This window comes from Oncorhynchus mykiss, chromosome 6 (assembly GCF_013265735.2).
Source record: "Oncorhynchus mykiss isolate Arlee chromosome 6, USDA_OmykA_1.1, whole genome shotgun sequence".
Taxonomy (NCBI): Eukaryota; Metazoa; Chordata; class Actinopteri; order Salmoniformes; family Salmonidae; genus Oncorhynchus; species Oncorhynchus mykiss.
Window position 1 is genome coordinate 69,095,438 of NC_048570.1, and position 18,359 is coordinate 69,113,796.

At 45.3% G+C, this 18,359-nt stretch overlaps 1 protein-coding gene across 2 annotated transcripts in view; it reads left to right on the forward strand.

The window, feature by feature from the left end:
- The window catches only part of LOC110526458 (furin-1), a 102,735-nt gene that overhangs the window by 64,556 nt on the left and 19,820 nt on the right, over nucleotides 1-18,359 (forward strand). For both annotated transcript variants that reach the window (XM_036980844.1, XM_036980845.1), the window contains 2 exons: nucleotides 6,702-6,830; nucleotides 7,023-7,099. In XM_036980844.1, the coding sequence (XP_036836739.1) occupies nucleotides 6,702-6,830; nucleotides 7,023-7,099 (206 nt within the window). The remainder of the gene's footprint in view (nucleotides 1-6,701; nucleotides 6,831-7,022; nucleotides 7,100-18,359) is intronic.

Genomic DNA, 18,359 nt, shown 5'->3' on the forward strand with positions numbered 1-18,359 from the left:
CTAGCTACATTTAATTCCCCTCCGGAGTTCACAGCTCTGTCGCACACAGATCGCTAGCTAACTCTCCAGGCACTCTGATTTGACTTAAGCAGTTTACAATCACGCTACAGAGGCAGGCGGGGAACCCGGGGCCCTGCGATGGAGAAGTATGGAGAGGTATAGCTGGTGCTGCTTGCTGTCAGTGTGCGTAGAGTGGGTTTAGTAAGGCTACTGTGGAGTGAGGTACGAGGAGTAGAGAGTATGCAGTATTTAGGTTTAGTGGGAGGATGTAGCTGTAGCAAAGGTGTAATAATGTTGTGGTGTTTTAAGGGTGTAGTGTGCATGTAACAAGGGTGCAGTCAGGCAAAACAGTGTTCTAGATGGGGTGCTGCTGTCTGAGAGCCTAGTCTGAAAGCCTAGTCTGAGAGCCTAGTCTGAGAGCCTAGTCCAGGTGGTTCTCGGTGGCAGATAGTATCTGTGTAGTCAGTTTACACTGTCTCTATGATAAGGACATGGATAGACTCTGCTGCTACGTCCTCTGCTTATTTATATGTATGACAGCAGCTCATATCACTGGATAAATGATGGAAAAATCTCAAAGCACAGTGTGAGATTTCAAAGGCAGGAAAATTTGTTCATGTGCCAATATTTAATGCAGTAAGAATGGTCAATTTAGGTATAGGAAAAATACAAATGCCAATGTCCAAGACCATTACAATAACCTGGATAATTTTCATGGTAATTTCCACTTTTGAGTCAGATTTGAGCAGGATTTTCTGAGTGAGATGAATCTACACAGATCAAAGCTTTGGCCATGGTTATCTGACACTAAAGGCCTTGGTATCTGACACTGAAGGGTTTGGATGAGAGGAAAATAGTAGGAGGGCACTTTTCAGACAAATTACATTAAATTGCGGCAGCATTCTAGAGAAATGGCTGTGTGAGAACGGCAAGGCATCAAACATGGTGTTTGACCAAAGGTCAAGTATGATAAGGAGAGAATACCAAAAGGCCTGTGTAGAAGTCTCTCTGTACCATTACCCTGCTAGCTGGTTGTCCACGAACAGACACTCAGGGGGTGGCTCTGAGAGATGTATGCTGAGTCTGGTCTGTCTGGTCTGGGACTGATGCTACATGCTGAGTGACGAGTCTGCCTACCTATCTGTCTATGTCTTTTGTCTGCCTAGCGCCACAGGAGGTTGTAAGCCTATCTGGTGCCACAGGATGCAGTCTGCCTCCCATGGGGATTTTGCCATTTTCTGTTATGATTGATGTCTAATGCAGCCTGACACATTTCTCATGGGCCACATCACCCAAACAAATCTTACATCAGCTGATATCTCAAAGTGCTGTACAGAAACCCAGTCTAAAACACCAAACAGCAAGCTATGCAGGTGTAGAAGCACGGTGGCTGGGAAAAACTCCCTAGAAAGGCCAACACCTAGGAAGAAACCTAGAGAGGAACCAGGCTATGAGGGGTGGCCAGTCCTCTTCTGACTGTGCTGGGTGGAGATTATAACAGAACATGGCCACGATGTTCAAATGTTCATAAATGACCAGCAGGATCTAATAATAATAATCACAGTAGTTGTCGAGGGTGCAACAGGTCAGCACCTCAGGAGTAAATGTCAGTTGGCTTTTCATAGCCAATCATTGAGAGTATCTCTACCACTCCTGCTGTCTCTAGAGAGTTGAAAACATCAGGCCTGGGGACAGGTAGCACGTCCGGGTTCCATAGCCGCAGGCAGATCAGTTGAAACTGGAGCAGCAGCACGGCCAGGTGGACTGGGGACAGCAAGGAGTCATCATGCCAGGTAGTCCTGAGGCATGGTCCTAGGGCTCATGTCGAGAGAGAGAGAGAGAGACTTAAATTCACACAGGACACCGGTGAAATACTCCAGATATAACAGACTGACCCTAGCCCCCCACACAAACTACTGCAGCACAAATGCTGGAGGCTGAGACAGGAGGGGTCAGGAGACACTGTGGCCCCATCCGATGATACCCCCGGACAGGGCCAAACCGGCAGGATATAACCCCACCCACTTTGCCAAAGCACAGCCCCCACATCACTAGAGGGTTATCTTCAACCACCAATTTATCATCCTGAGACAAGGTCGAGTATAGCCCAAAAAGATCTCCGCCATGGCACAACCGAAGGGGGGGCGCCAACCCAGACAGGAAGACCATGTCAGTGACGCACCCCTCCTAGGGACGGCATGGAAGAGCACCAGTAAGCCAGTGACTCAGCCCCTGTAATAGTGTTAGAGGCCCAGAATCCCAGTGGAGAGAGGGGAACCAGCCAGGCAGAGACAGCAACGGCGGTTCGTTGCTACAGAGCCTTTCCGTTATCTTTACACTCCTGGGCCAGACTACACTCAATCATATGACCTACTGAAGAGATGAGTCTTCAGTAAAGACTTAAAGGGTGAGACCGAGTCTGCGTCTCTCACATGGGTAGGCAGACCATTCCATAAAAATGGAGCTCTACAGGAGAAACCCTGCTTCCAGCTGCTTGCTTAGAAATTCTAGGGACAATTAGGAGGCCTGCGTCTTGTGACCGTAGCGTACGTGTAGGTATGTACGGCAGGACCAAATTGGAAATATGGGTAGGAGCAAGCCCATGTAATGCTTTGTAGGTTAGCAGTAAAACCTTGAAATCAGCCCTTGCCTTAACAGTGTAGGGAGGCTAGCACTGGAGTAATATGATCAAATTGTTTGGTTCTAGCCAGGATTCTAGCAGACGTATTTAGCACTAACTGAAGTTCATTTAGTGCTTTATCCGGGTAGCCGGAAAGTAGAGCATTGCAGTATTCTAACGTAGTAGTAACAAAAGCATGGTTTTATTTTTCTGCATCATTTTTGGACAGAAAGTTTCTGATTTTCGCAATGTTACGTAGATGGAAAAAAGCTGTTCTTGAAACAGTCTTCAAACGAGATCAGGGTCCAGAGTAACGCCATGGTCCTTCACTTTACAGTTTTAGTTGAGACGACTGTACAACCATTAAGATTAATTGTCAGATTCAGATCTCTTTGTTTCTTGGGATCTAGAACAAGCATCTCTGTTTTGTCCAGATTTAAAAGTAGAAAGTTTGCAGCCATCCACTTCCTTATGTCTGAAACACAGGCTTCGAGCAAGGGCAATTTTGGGGCTTCACCATGTTTCATTGAAATGTACAGTTGTGTGTCATGCGCATAGCAGTGAAGGTTAACATCATGTTTTCGAATGACATCCCCAAGAGGTAAAATATATAGTGAAAACAATAGTGGTCCTAAAACGGAACCTTGAGGAACACCGGCATTTACAGTTGATTTGTCAGAGGACAAACCATTCACAGAGACAAATTGATATCTTTCCGACAGGTAAGATCTAAACCAGGCCAGAACTTGTCCGTGTAGACCAATTTGGATTTCCAATCTCTCCAGAAGAATGTGGTGATTGATGGCATCAAAAACAGCACTAAGGTCTAGGAGCACGAGGACAGATGCAGAGCCTCGGTCTGACGCCATTAAAAGGCCATTTACCACCTTCACAAGTGCAGTCTCAGTGCTATGATGGGGTCTAAAACCAGACTGAAGCATTTTGTATACATTGTTTGTCTTCAGGAAGGCAGTGAGTTGCTGCGCAACAGCTTTTTCTAAAATTTTAGCGAGGAATGGAAGATTCGATATAGGCCGATTAGTTTAAAAATATATATTTTCTGCGTTGAGGTTTGGCTTTTTCAAGAGAGGCTTTATTACGGCCACTTTTAGTGAGTTTGGTACACATCCGGTGGATAGAGAGCCGTTTATTATGTTCAACATAGGAGGGCCAAGCACAGGAAGCAGCTCTTTCAGTTGTTTAGTTGGAATAGGATCCAGTATGCAGCTTGAAGGTTTAGAGGCCATGATTATTTTCATCAGTGTCAAGAGATATAGTACTAAAACACTTGAGTGTCTCTCTTTATCCTAGGTCCTGGCAGAGTTGTGCAGACTCAGGACAACTGAGCTTTGGAGGAATATGCAGATTTAAAGAGGAGTCCGTAATTTGCTTTCTAATGATCATGATCTTTTCCTCAAAGAAGTTAATGAATTTATTACTGCTGAAGTGAAAGCCATCCACTCTTGGGGAATGCTGCTTTTTAGTTAGCTTTGCATCAAAAATGTATCAAAAATAAATTTTGGATTGTTCTTATTTTCCTCAATTAAGTTGGAAAAATAGGATGATTGAGCAGCAGTGAGGGCTCTTCAATACTGCACGGTACTGTCTTTCCAAGCTGTGGTGCCATTTCCGTTCCAATTTTCCCAAGCTTGCTTCAGAGCTTGGGTATTTTCTGTATACCAGGGAGCTAGTTTCTTATGACAAATGTTTTTAGGGGTGCAACTGCATCTAGGGTATTGCACAATGTTAAATTGAGTACCTCCGTTAGGTGGTTGGCTGATTTTTGTCCTCTGACGTCCTTGGGTAGGCAGAGGGAGTCTGGAAGGGCATCAAGTAATCTTTGTGTTGTCTGAGAATTTATAGCATGACTTTTGATGCTCCTTGGTTGGGGTCTGAGCAGATTATTTATTGCAATTGCAAAAGTAATAAAATGGTTGTCCAGGGTTATGAGGAAAAACATTAAGATCCACAACATTTATTCCATGGGACAAAACTAGGTCCAGAGTATGACTGTGGCAGTGAGTAGGTCCAGAGACATGTTGGACAAAACCCACCGAAAGCCTTTTGGAGTGGGTCTGTGGACTTTTCCATGTGAATATTGAAGTCACCAAAAATTAGAATATTATCTGCTATGACTACAAGGTGACCATATCCCCATAACATTTACGATAGCAAATTTAAATTTACAATAAAACCCCCAACGTTTTCATATTTTTTGAGCTTCTAGTCATGAAATCTATGCTGCCTACCCAATCACTTTTTATTGCTACTGTTTACAGGCCTCCTGGGCCATATACAGCGTTCCTCACGGAGTTCCCTGAATTCCTATAGGAGATTATGATCAGTGATTAATTAATTGTCTATACCTGCCTTTGAATTGAGGGATCTAACATTAAGTAGCCTTATTTTGAGATGTGAGGTATCACTATCTCTTTCAATAATGGCAGGAATGGAGGAGGTCTTAGTTTAGTTTTGCCCAACCTAGGTCAAGGCACAGACACGGTCTCAATGGGGATAGCTGAGCTGACTACACTGACTGTGCTTGTGGCAGACTCCACTAAGTTGGCAGGCTGGCTAACAGCCTGCTGCCTGGCCTGCACCCTATTTCATTGTAGAGCTAGCGGAGTTAGACAGGGCTCTATGTTTTGTAGATAAGATGAGAGCACCCCTCCAGCTTGGATGGAGTCAGTCACTCCTCAACAGGCCAGGCTTGGTCCTGTTTGTGGGTGAGTCCCAGAAGGAAGGCCAATTATCTACAAATTGGGAGGGGCAGAAAACAGTTTTCAACCAGCGATTGAGTTGTGAGACTCTGCTGTAGAGCTCATCACTCCCCCTAACTGGGAGGGGGCCAGAGACAATTACTCGATGCCGACACATCTTTCTAGCTGATTTACACGCTGAAGCTATGTTGCGCTTGGTGACCTCTGACTCTTTCATCCTAACATTGTTGGTGCCGACATGGATAACAATATCTCTACACTCGCCAGTTTTAGCTTTAGCCAGCACCATCTTCAGATTAGCCTTAATGTCGGTAGACCTTCCCCTGGTAAACAGTGTGTGATCGCTGGATGATTAGTTTTAAGTATAATACTGCGGGTAATGGAGTCGCCAATGACTAGGGTTTTCAATTTGTCAGAGCTAATGGTGGGAGCCTTCGGCGTCTCAGACCCCGTAACAGGAGGAGTAGAGACCAGAGAAGGCTCGACCTCTGACTCCGACTCGCTGCTTAATGGGGAGAACAGGTTGAAAGTTTCTGTCGGCTGAATGAGCGACACCGGTTGAGCATTCCTACAGCATTTCCCTCCAGAAGCCATGAGAAAGTTGTCCGGCTGCGGGGACCGTGTGAGGGGATTTATAGTAACGTTACTATCTGTACTTACTGGTGGCTTAGACGCTGTTTCATCCTTTCCTACACTGAAATTACCCTTGCCTAACGCTTGCGTCTGAAGCTGGGCTTGCAGCACAGCTATCCTCGCCGCAAGGCGATCGTTCTCCTGTAAATTATGAGTACAGCGACTGCAATTAGAAGGCATCATGTTAATGTTACTACTTAGCTTCAACTGTTGGAAGTCCTGACGAACCATGTCCAGATAAAACATCCGGAGTGAAAAAGTTGAATGAAAAAAAAGTTGAGTGAGGGGGAAAAAGTAAAAACAACAAAGTTGTCAGGTAGCAAAGTAAGTTTGGCAACAAAACGCACAGGAGCACGTAAACAAGTCTGCAAGTTGTGACCGGAAAACACTCATCTATATATTTCTGTTTGGTGACGATCGCTGTATATATTCGCTGTATATATTTTTTATTTCATAGTCTAAAAACAATTTATAAACTTGGTGGTTCGAGCCCTGAATGCTGATTGGCTAACAGCCGGGATATATCAGACCGTACACCACTGGTATGACAAAACATAAACAAATTTTCCTGCTCTAATTACGTTGGTAACAAGTTTATAATAGCAATAAGGCACCTCAGGGGTTTGAGGTATATTGCTTAATTTGATAATGCAAAGTTTCATAATTTTCGTCATCTCGCTTGCGTGTTTAGACTCTATTGACTGGTTTTGGTGTTTTCTACTCTACAGTACAATACTAATCATCGTGACCTGAATGCCAAAGGTGCATGGGAGCTGGGCTACACTGGGAAGGGAGTGGTGGTGTCCATCCTGGACGATGGTATAGAGAAGAACCACCCAGACCTTATATCAAACTATGTGAGTATCACCGTCATCTTACCCCTGGCTTCAAACCGGTGGCTGCTGCATCTCAATAGTTTAAGGTGGCGTCCTTTCCATGATCCATGTTGATGAGGAGAGGAGGCCATTTTGGACTATTGGTATTCACCCCTAGACTTTTGCTCCTCTTATCATAGATGAGTGATTCTGATTGTCCCTGTCTGCCTGTAGGACCCAGACGCCAGCTATGATGTGAACGATGGAGATCCAGACCCTCAGCCACGATACACACAACTCAACGACAACCGGTAAGACACTGATTTAAAAAAGACACTGTTTCAATGACAGCAGAATTTGATCTCCCGTGCCTAACTTGATTCTTTATTCAAATCTACCATTGACATCAATGCATGATTATCATGGAAAAATACGAGTCACGTCGTGTGCCAATGCCACATAATGATTCAGTTCTGAGAGGAGAGATGTGTAGGACACAGGAAACGTCACGCCTCTACATGAATAGGCTGTTTCATTGTGATGTCCTGATTAAAAACACTGTATTTTCTCATGCAGTCAGCTGAGAGAGGGAGCGAGACAAAGCCAAAAGTGTTGGTGGTGTAATGGAGTGAGTTATGGTCACCATCACTCTGGCTTGGGTCCAGGTCTGTCAGGTGTTGGGCTACCCACTACTGTTAGAGCAGAGCTTCTCTGACTGGAAAGGGAAATGCACTCAATGAATATGTTGAATGTGACAGTTGAGATATTTTAATAACTCGGGAGACCGATTGAAGTAGTAGACTCTTAGAGGGCCGGAGAACATCTCAATGGGTTTTGGGTCTCCCCCCAATCGAGAGCAAGCACATGTGCTTTAGAGTCTTAAATCACCCAGCTGCTACCAGGGCATTTCTGTGGCCTAGTTAAGTGGAGTAAATCTCCTGGGATTAAGTGAATTTGTGAAGAAAGCAGCTTTACTGCAGTGGCCTGAGCAGATGGCATTAAGACTTGTTTACTACTGCCCCGATGTCTTCCCTGCTGCCCTGAATTGATCGATTTAATTTCATCAGTGTTAACGAAATACGACAAATCTCCTGGCTCTGGAAAGGCCTGCTCCCCTCGTTTCGCTCCCCTGCGTGCTTCCCCTTTCTGACTTTTAAATTGTGATTTTCCGTAATCTGCTGGTTTCGGGCTGCTAGCCAAATACCCTTTTTTAAAAATTTTTATCTTGAGGCTGACCATGGTTGGTGATGACAGACAAAGGTTATAGTTAGACGCTGGTGGAAATCAAAGGTCTCCAACTGAGACTGCATGGTCTGGAGCAGGCACTGTCCACATGGAGGCCAGACTGGTTTAAGGAGAGATGGAGATGGCCTCAAGTAAAATGACAGAGTACATTACTTCCTACGCTAGTGTGTATAGCCATAGGTCTTGAGCCTCCTGCTGTCAAAGAGAGAAAGTGAAACGGCGGAGTAAGAGCTAACGCCAATGGAGCTCTGCCACTGACCACACACACACACACACACATCATGATTCCCCCAGCATACATACAGCTAACAGACAGTTGATTCCCCTATCCCACACACGCAGTGGAGTAAATGCCTTTGGACTGAGAATCCTCCTGGCTTGTCTTCTCCTCCCTGCCTAGCTCACCCCAGCCCTTATCTGCAGCCACCCAGCTCTGCCTCGCTTCCCCGTGGCAGGACTGAGGTGTGTGTGTGTGTGTGTAACTGCGTGGGGTTTGTGTAGGCGTGTGTGTAAACACCATGTGGGCAAGCTGGAGCTCTGTAAGGCTGTGTAAGGGTCTGTTCTCTGCAGAAAGCCCAGTTCTGTTCACCTCCATAAAGCTTCCTTTCTTCCCCTGCATGAGGAACGCTCCTCTGCAGCAATGTGGCCATTCAGCCCCGTGTTTCTCAAGTCAACATGTGATCTGGCCCTGTGGGTCTGCAGCCTTACTGTCTTAGAACAGGAGGATCAGTCTCTCTAGGGGCCTCTGCTGCGAGCTAAAATTGGAATTGGGGGAGTTTTCTTTTTATGTATTGAATGTTTCCCAGATACCCTTCCATAGCTGGGAGTGGCAGGCTTTACAGCTAGGTATAGCGCGTGATAATCTCCACAAGATTTGAACTGAGGTTATTTTGTTATTGATTTAGCCAACGGAGGCTTTTCTGTTGTTTGAGATATTTTGGTAAAGCAGTGGGAAGTAGACTTGAGATATTTTGGTAAAGCAGTGGGAAGTAGACTTGAGGTATTTTTTTTACATTCTGGAGGAAGTTGATTTTATCACGCGGTGCTGTAACTGCTGTACTATGGCTGATATCATGTTATTAATATTTTAATTAAAAAGAGCCAGGGAGTTGGCTCATTTGAATTTGCCACTTTGAATATTGCATTACATTAAGTTGGCTTGCTGTAAGATACCATCAAGGACAAAAAACTTAGATTAACTGTACTGTAGTTGTACACACACAGTAATGTAGCTGTATATTGGGTGAACATTGGGGATATTGCTGGTAGCAGTAAGTGTTTGTGATCATCATCTGACCACTTTTTCTCAGGCCTCCAGGGTGCCAGCGCTCTGTGTCTGTTAGTGCAAGACAGAAAGAGCTCTTGCTCTGTAACAGGAGGCATGTGTGTTTGTGTGTAGTATTTGCTTTCAGTTTCCGCTGTATCACTGTCACATGTCAGGTTGTGTACACACAGCTTGAAATGTCTAGTACACACATGTTTGTGTCTGTGCCAAGGCTGCAGGGGCCAAGTAAAATAGTTAAATTGATGTTATAAGTTTGCATTCTGACTTATCAAATATTGCTATCAGTTAGAGGAGGAGAATGCTTGTTCTTCATTACAGCCCATAATTTCTTTGGAACATTAAATCCCTCTTCCTAATGTGACCGGTCGTCAGTGTTGGGAGGAAGGCTCTATTTATCAGGAGCACTCCACAGAACAACCCAGGTTGATTCATTTTACAGCGTCTCAGATTAGTTACACAAGATGTTTGCTTTGTATTCCCCCTCTGCCTCTGTTCCATAAACACTGAGAGACCTTTTGTCCTGTAGGTCAACTCATTAGTCAGCTGATTAAGTAGGAGCGGGGCCGGAGCAGTTGTCCAGATTTACCTCGAGGCAGAGGCCCGGCAGGCAGGCAGTGAGCAGAGAGCCTAATGATCAGCTGGGGCCACTGGCCCAGCCTCAGAGAGCACAAATGATTTTCTTCTCAGTAATTAATTCAAGTTAGGAAAATCAGAGCGAGTGGAAGGAGCGCCTTGCCAAGCTATCAATAGCCCAATATGCCATCTGAGAGAGAAGAAAGAGCTCTCACACAAAGACGAACTACAGCCCAGGCTCAAATGGAACCCTATTCCCTATGTAGGGCACTGCTTTTGGCATCATTAAAAATTTCAGTATGTTACGCAACGATAATAGGTCTAACTTTATGTATGACCTGAAAGGACGTAATGGCTGTTAGCACTGTTTCTGATCTGTAGGAAACCTCTAAAGTTCCACCTGTAGTTTTTCCCACATAAAAATATTTGTGTCGTTAATTTGTTTATTCCATTATGTCTCCTTTTCAGGCTCCGTTTGAAATATTGTCTTCATGGAAGTTCCACCTGTGGTTTTCCCCCTCGTATAAACATTTATTATGCTAATGTAAGACCTTTCAGGAGGCAGCTGGTTGCCATGGGGATGTGAGCACCAAATTGGCTGCATCATCCCGAAAGTTCATCAAACTGTTGCCTTTTGGTTTCAGCCCTCTAGTTCCACACCAGTATGGGAGCCATGTTCTATCGAAACTGATAGCTATGAAATATGAGTTCCAGCTAAGGAGAAAGCAAAATCAGCATTTTCACAGCACAATGATAATGTTGTTTTACCTTACCATGGAAATCAGCTTTCCTGTTTTATTTTAATATGCCCTTAGGTTAAGTTAGTCCAAACTTCTGGGAAGTTTGTCTTGTTTCTCTCCGAGTTTATCATTCCAACACCGTCTTCAGTATCCTTTCCTCAGTTTACCTTTATCTATTACTTTCTGGCCAGCTCAGTTGAAAACTGGCTTTGTCAGTGGTGTTAAGACTGGCGATGGAGATGGCCTTGTCTCTGCTCCAGTAGTTCTGGTCAGGCTGACTTGCAGCTCCTCAGGGACCAGCCTCATTTCTTGCTCTGCTGCAGCCCAGACAAAGGAAGGATGGAGTTGCCCCTTCACACTGAGCTTAGGTTTGTTTTTGAGTTTTCCCCCTACGGGTGAGGTTTTGGGCATGGCAAGCTCATCCTAGATCCGTGCCTAATGGTGAATTCTGCCAGGAGGAACGGTCAGCTAGCGGTCTGACGGAGATGGATTATTTGACCTACTGCAGTTGTCAATTAAAGCAAGGACGAAGACAATTGACCCATCGTCATCACATAAAAGTAAAATTAGCACTTGGACTAATTCAATGTCAGTTTTGAGTTCTAGCCTAGGATTTGGGGCGCTGATCCAAGATTTGTGCCCATGTTCCAGACTACAGTAGAGCAATTACTCAGAGTTAGTCTAATGTTTCAAAGTGACTTTGGTGAGGTATTACCCTATGGGTTTACCGTAGTGCCTAGACACTGCCTGCCTGCTTTCAGTTGAGCCCGTGTTTGAGTCTTCGAGTAGAATGTGTTTCCTCCACACAGTGATGTGATGCTAGTAGGGCTGTCTGTTCTTTGAATGAATGCTAATCTAATGGTTAGCTTTGGGCTGGCTGCCAGCTGTAGCTGTGTGTAAGTCTGAGTCTTCTCTCCAGACATGTGTGTCTGTAATCAGATATTGCCTGTTGTGTTCAACTTATTGACATGGCTTTTTGTTGCTCTTATCCCTCTAGATAAATATCACCATTGTGTAGAGACTGCAGAGCATTGTTACACAATTAGTCAAAGATTCAGAGGATATTATTAATGCTGTGGCTGCGAATAGTGTTTTGGTCCCCGCCCCTCTTGAAAACCTATGGATTTTACCCACACATGTTTTCTATGTTGCTGCAGCTCACACTCCACCTCCCTTCACATTTCTCTATGTTGCTGCAGCTCACACTCCACCTCCCTTCACATTTCTCTATGTTGCTGCAGCTCACACTCCACCTCCCTTCACATTTCTCTGTTGCTGCTGCTCACACTCCACCTCCCTTCACATTTCTCTATGTTGCTGCTGCTCACACTCCACCTCCCTTCACATTTCTCTGTTGCTGCTGCTCACACTCCACCTCCCTTCACATTTCTCTGTTGCTGCTGCTCACACTCCATCTCCCTTCACATTTCTCTGTTGCTGCTGCTCACACTCCACCTCCCTTCACATTTCTCTATGTTGCTGCTGCTCACACTCCACCTCCCTTCACATTTCTCTATGTTGCTGCTGCTCACACTCCACCTCCCTTCACATTTCTCTATGTTGCTGCTGCTCACACTCCACCTCCCTTCACATTTCTCTATGTTGCTGCTGCTCACACTCCACCTCCCTTCACATTTCTCTGTTGCTGCTGCTCACACTCCACCTCCCTTCACATTTCTCTATGTTGCTGCTGCTCACACTCCACCTCCCTTCACATTTCTCTGTTGCTGCTGCTCACACTCCACCTCCCTTCACATTTCTCTATGTTGCTGCTGCTCACACTCCACCTCCCTTCACATTTCTCTGTTGCTGCTGCTCACACTCCACCTCCCTTCACATTTCTCTATGTTGCTGCTGCTCACACTCCATCTCCCTTCACATTTCTCTATGTTGCTGCTGCTCACACTCCATCTCCCTTCACATTTCTCTGTTGCTGCTGCTCACACTCCATCTCCCTTCACATTTCTCTATGTTGCTGCTGCTCACACTCCATCTCCCTTCACATTTCTCTATGTTGCTGCTGCTCACACTCCACCTCCCTTCACATTTCTCTATGTTGCTGCTGCTCACACTCCACCTCCCTTCACATTTCTCTGTTGCTGCTGCTCACACTCCACCTCCCTTCACATTTCTCTATGTTGCTGCTGCTCACACTCCACCTCCCTTCACATTTCTCTGTTGCTGCTGCTCACACTCCACCTCCCTTCACATTTCTCTATGTTGCTGCTGCTCACACTCCACCTCCCTTCACATTTCTCTCTGTTGCTGCTGCTCACACTCCACCTCCCTTCACATTTCTCTATGTTGCTGCTGCTCACACTCCACCTCCCTTCACATTTCTCTCTGTTGCTGCTGCTCACACTCCACCTCCCTTCACATTTCTCTATGTTGCTGCTGCTCACACTCCACCTCCCTTCACATTTCTCTATGTTGCTGCTGCTCACACTCCACCTCCCTTCACATTTCTCTATGTTGCTGCGGCTCACACTCCACCTCCCTTCACATTTCTCTGTTGCTGCTGCTCACACTCCACCTCCCTTCACATTTCTCTATGTTGCTGCTGCTCACACTCCACCTCCCTTCACATTTCTCTCTGTTGCTGCTGCTCACACTCCACCTCCCTTCACATTTCTCTCTGTTGTTGCGGCTCACACTCCACCTCCCTTCACATTTCTCTGTTGCTGCTGCTCACACTCCACCTCCCTTCACATTTCTCTCTGTTGTTGCGGCTCACACTCCACCTCCCTTCACATTTCTCTCTTTTACTCACTCTCTTCTGAACCATGGTGATAGCCTCTGCCTCATAGTTCTGAACAGCTGAAATAAAAACCCTGCGGCGAACATTCAAGGCCATTAGGAAGGCTACAACCTTCTGTCTGTTGTAATGGCTATTACAGTTGCACAAGCAGGACGCAGTCCCTACACATTGCATTGGAGAAAAAACAATTAGCATTTTGTGTGATGATGTAGGCTAATCTTTGTAGTTGCTGCCATATTGTAGCCACAAGCCAGAGTTGCTGAAAAAGAACACTACTACTTTGACTGCATGTCTGCCACCTGCTTAACCGATGTTGGCAATGATGGCGAAACAGGAACATTAAAATCACTAATTAGACTGTGTGTCTATGTCTTGCTTGTGTTTGATATGCTGCCTAAATGGCTGCATGTAACTGCCCACTTGAGTTTTGCATTGGCGCAAAAAGCAATCTGCAAGTTTGTACGAACATATTGATCATTTATTTTGTGTACAATGCAAATGGCTGCATGTAGCCTAACTGCCCTATTGATAAAAATAACATTAAATCCCTCTTATGCTTAATATCCTACTGAGGCAAGGAATGCAGTAGTTGGAACATGTCCTGGAAGCGGCAGTAGAGCACTGGGCAGCAGCTACGAAGGCGGCCCGAGCGGGCAGCAGCTACGAAGGCGGCCCGAGCGGGCAGCAGCTACGAAGGCGGCCCGAGCGGGCAGCAGCTACGAAGGCGGCCCGAGCGGGCAGCAGCTACTAAGGCGGCCCGAGCGGGCAGCAGCTACGAAGGCGGCCCGAGCGAGCAGCAGCTACGAAGGTGGCCCGAGCAGGCAGCAGCTACTAAGGCGGCCCGAGCGGGCAGCAGCTACTAAGGCGGCCCGAGCGGGCAGCAGCTACTAAGGCGGCCCGAGCGGGCAGCAGCTACTAAGGCGGCCCGAGCGGGCAGCAGCTACTAAGGCGGCCCGAGCGGGCAGCAGCTACTAAGGCGGCCCGAGCGGGCAGCAGCTACTAAGGCGGCCCGAGCGGGCAGCAGCTACTAAGGCGGCCCGAGCGGGCAGCAGCTACTAAGGCGGCCCGAGCGGGCAGCAGCTACTAAGGCGGCCCGAGCGGGCAGCAGCTACTAAGGCGGCCCGAGCGGGCAGCAGCTACTAAGGCGGCCCGAGCGGGCAGCAGCTACCTTTTTTAAAAATCCAGCACATAAGCAGAGATCTTTAGCCACAGGAAATGGCAGAAATTCTGGAACCGCAGGCACTGTATTTTTAACCTCAAATATGAGACGTGTGTGAGACTCCGAGAGGGTTAATAAACATTGTTATTCAACATGCCTGTAACAGATGGTCCAGGGATTGGATCAGAGCTGATCTCATTACGAACAGTAACCGATGAATAAAACTGAAGGGATAACTGTAATCTATTACTGATGATGCACCTCCTCTCTACATACTGTAGTTTATCATACCAGCACGGTGCGATTCAGAGTCTTTGTGTTGAGTGTCACTGTATTCTTTCATGAAATATAAGATGGAGGCCAACCCACTCACACGAGTCAGTGTCTGATCCCAGGCAAGTACATTTAGTTCATCTATATTATATATCATTGATGGTTGTTTTATGGAAGGCGTTTAACTGCACACTTTACAGCAGTAATATAAAGTAGAGTTTTTGTCCTCTGGTCTGTGACTGATGGTAAGTGAGTCTGCCAGTGTGTCAGATCAGTCCAGACTGTCAGTGAGACGTGTCAGGGGGATATTAAGGCTCTGTGATGTTAATTTATCTCACTGTGACTTGATGATGAAAGATGCCCTCCTCCTCCCCTGTGTGAGTGAGAGACGTCACTTTGTTCTGCTAGAGTGGAGCTCAGTGTGTTTTGATAGGCCAATTCATCTGAGTCCCCTCGTATAGCCTACAGCAGAGCTCTGCTCAGTAACAACCTCTGAAACCACACCACAAGGTTGGGTTCAATCCCATGTCAATGCCAGGCTGAGGCAATGCAGGAAATCAAATCAATTGAAATTCAATTTGGCTGCAGGTAGCCTAGTGGTTATGAGCATTGGGCCAGTAACCAAAAGGTCGCTGGTTCGAATCCCTAAGCCGACTAGGTGAAACATCTGTCAATGTGCCCTTGAGCAGGACACTTAACCTTTCTGATCTCCCCATCCCGGATCCGGGATCGTGAATACAGACTCAAGCTCATTACCATAACGCAACGTTAACTATTCATGAAAATCGCAAATGAAATGAAATAAATATGCTAGCTCTCAAGCTTAGCCTTTTGTTAACAACACTGTCATCTCAGATTTTCAAAATATGCTTCTCAACCATTGCAAAACAAGCATTTGTGTAACAGTATTGATGGCTAACGTAGCATTTAGCATTAGCATTCAGCTGGCAACATTTACACAAAAAAACAGAAAAGCATTCAAATAAAATCATTTACCTTTGAAGAACTTCAGATGTTTTCAATGAGGAGACTCTCAGATAGCAAATGTTCAGTTTTTCCTGAAAGATTATTTGTTTAGGACAAATCGCTCCGTTTTCTGCGTCACGTTTAGCTATGAAAAAACCCCTGTATCCAGGATTGTGTAAATCTATCAGCAAGCTCATTAGCATAACACAACGTTAACTATTTATGAAAATCGCAAATGAAATGAAATAAATATGCCATCTCTCAAGCTTAGCCTTTTGTAAACAACACTGTCATCTCAGATTTTCAAAATATGCTTCTCAACCATAGGAAAACAATCATTTGTGTAAAAGTAGCTAGCTAGCGTTAGCATTTCGCGTTAGCATTTAGCGTTAGCATTAGCGTTAGCATTAGCGTTAGCATCCAGCACGCAACATTAACAAAAACATAAAAGCCTTCAAATAAAATAATTTACCTTTGAAGAACTTCTGATGTTTTCAATGAGGATACTCTCAGTTAGATAGCAGATGCTCAGTTTTTCCAAAAAGATTCCTTGTGTATTAGAAATAGCTCCGTTTTATACATCACATTTGGCTACCAAAAAAAATCCATAAATTCAGTCCTCAAAACGCAAACTTTTTTCCAAATTAACTCCATAATATCGACTGAAAACATGGCAAACGTTGTTTAGAATCAATCATCAAGGTGTTTTTCACATATCTCTTCATTGATACATCGTTCTTGGACACATGCTTTCTCCCCTGAATCAAATGGTAAAGTAGAAGCAGCTGGCAATTGCGCACCGAATTCGACGCAGGACACCAGGCGGACACTTGGAAAATGTAGTCTCTTATGGTCAATCTTCCAATGATATGCCTACAAATACGTCACAATGCTGCTAAGACCTTGGGCGAACGACAGAAAGTGTAGGCTCATTCGTTGCGCAATCACAGCCATATAAGGAGAGAATGGAAAACAGAGCTTCAGAAATTCTGCTAATTCCTGGGTGATGCATCATCTTGGTTTCGTCTGTAGAATGAGTTCTGGGGCACTTACAGACAAAATCTTTGCAGATTCTGAAACTTCAGTGTTTTCTTTCCAAAACTGTCAAGAATATGCATAGTCGAGCATCTTTTCGTGACAAAATATCGCGCTTAAAACGGGAACGTTTTTTATCCAAAAATGAAATAGCGCCCCTAGAGCTCTAACAGGTTAACCCTATTTGCTCCTGTAAGTCACTCTGGATAAGTGATTAAAAATGTCAAATGTAAACAGTACATTGTCATAGATAATCTTGGTAATGTTCTGTTTGTTTTTGTGCTTCCATTGGATCAGGAAATGAGTTGGAATTGACCTGGACTCCGGCCAGCTGGTTGAACCCCCAGTGGTTATTAGGCTGGAAGCCTGGAACATAGTATAACAGAGTTCCACTTACCTTCAGAGTTACAGATACGGAACGCTTTCCTAATATTAAGTCAAGACAATCATCCAAAACATACAATCAAATGTGAAGTTTTGTAATGGCCTAGCCAAAGTACAGACCTAATCCCAATTGAGATGTGACAGGAGTTGAAACGAGCAGTTCATGCTTGAAAACCCATAAATGTCGCTGAGTTAAAGTAGTTCTGCATGCACGAGTGTGCCTAAATTCCTCTACAGCGATATGAGAGACAAATCAACAACTACAGGAAGCATTTGGTTGCAGCTAAAGGTGGCACAACCAGTTAGTGTAAGGGGGAAATTTTGTCGGGGCATGGACTCTACAAGGTATCGAATGCTTTCCACAGGAATGCTGGCCCATGTTGACATGTTGTGGGAAGCAGTGTCAAGTTGGCTAGATGTCCTTTGGGTGGTGGACCATTCTTGATACAGACGGGAAACTGTTGAGCGTGAAAAACCCAGCAGCTCTGCAGTCCTTGACACAAACCTGTGTGCCTGGCACCTACTACCATAATCCATTCAAAGGCACGAAAATCTTTTGTCTTGCCCATTCACCCTCTGAATGGCACACATGCACAATCCATGTCTCAATTGTCCCATGGCTTAAAAATCTTTCTTTAACCTGTCTCCACCACTTAATTTACACAAATTTAAGTGGATGCCCTCCACAAGTTGACAACAATAAGGCATTATAGCTTTCACATGGTCAGTCTGTCTGTGTACATTCCTCCATTACAGAAGACTTCACAAACCATTTCTTCAGGAGATTTCATCAGCGGTTCCAGCACCTCCAAAATCCCACTTTCATCCTTGACCCCCAGACTAGACCGGACCGGATGACCGTGGCTTTGATCCCTCTCCATTGGAGCAGCAACCCACAGTCTGCAAAGGCCCACTCACTCGGAGGATGTGATTGACTGGGCTGTTGACTTGACCATTTATGTCCTCCACATTCTCTGAATGAGGAGGTCAGATAAGCACATTGTGGCTCTGAGATGGACTGCTGCTGTCCTGCGTTGCTGGCCAGTCGACACGCCACCATTTTATTTAATTTATTTTTATTTCACCTTTATTTAACCAGGTAGGCAAGTTGAGAACAAGTTCTCATTTACAATTGCGACCTGGCCAAGATAAA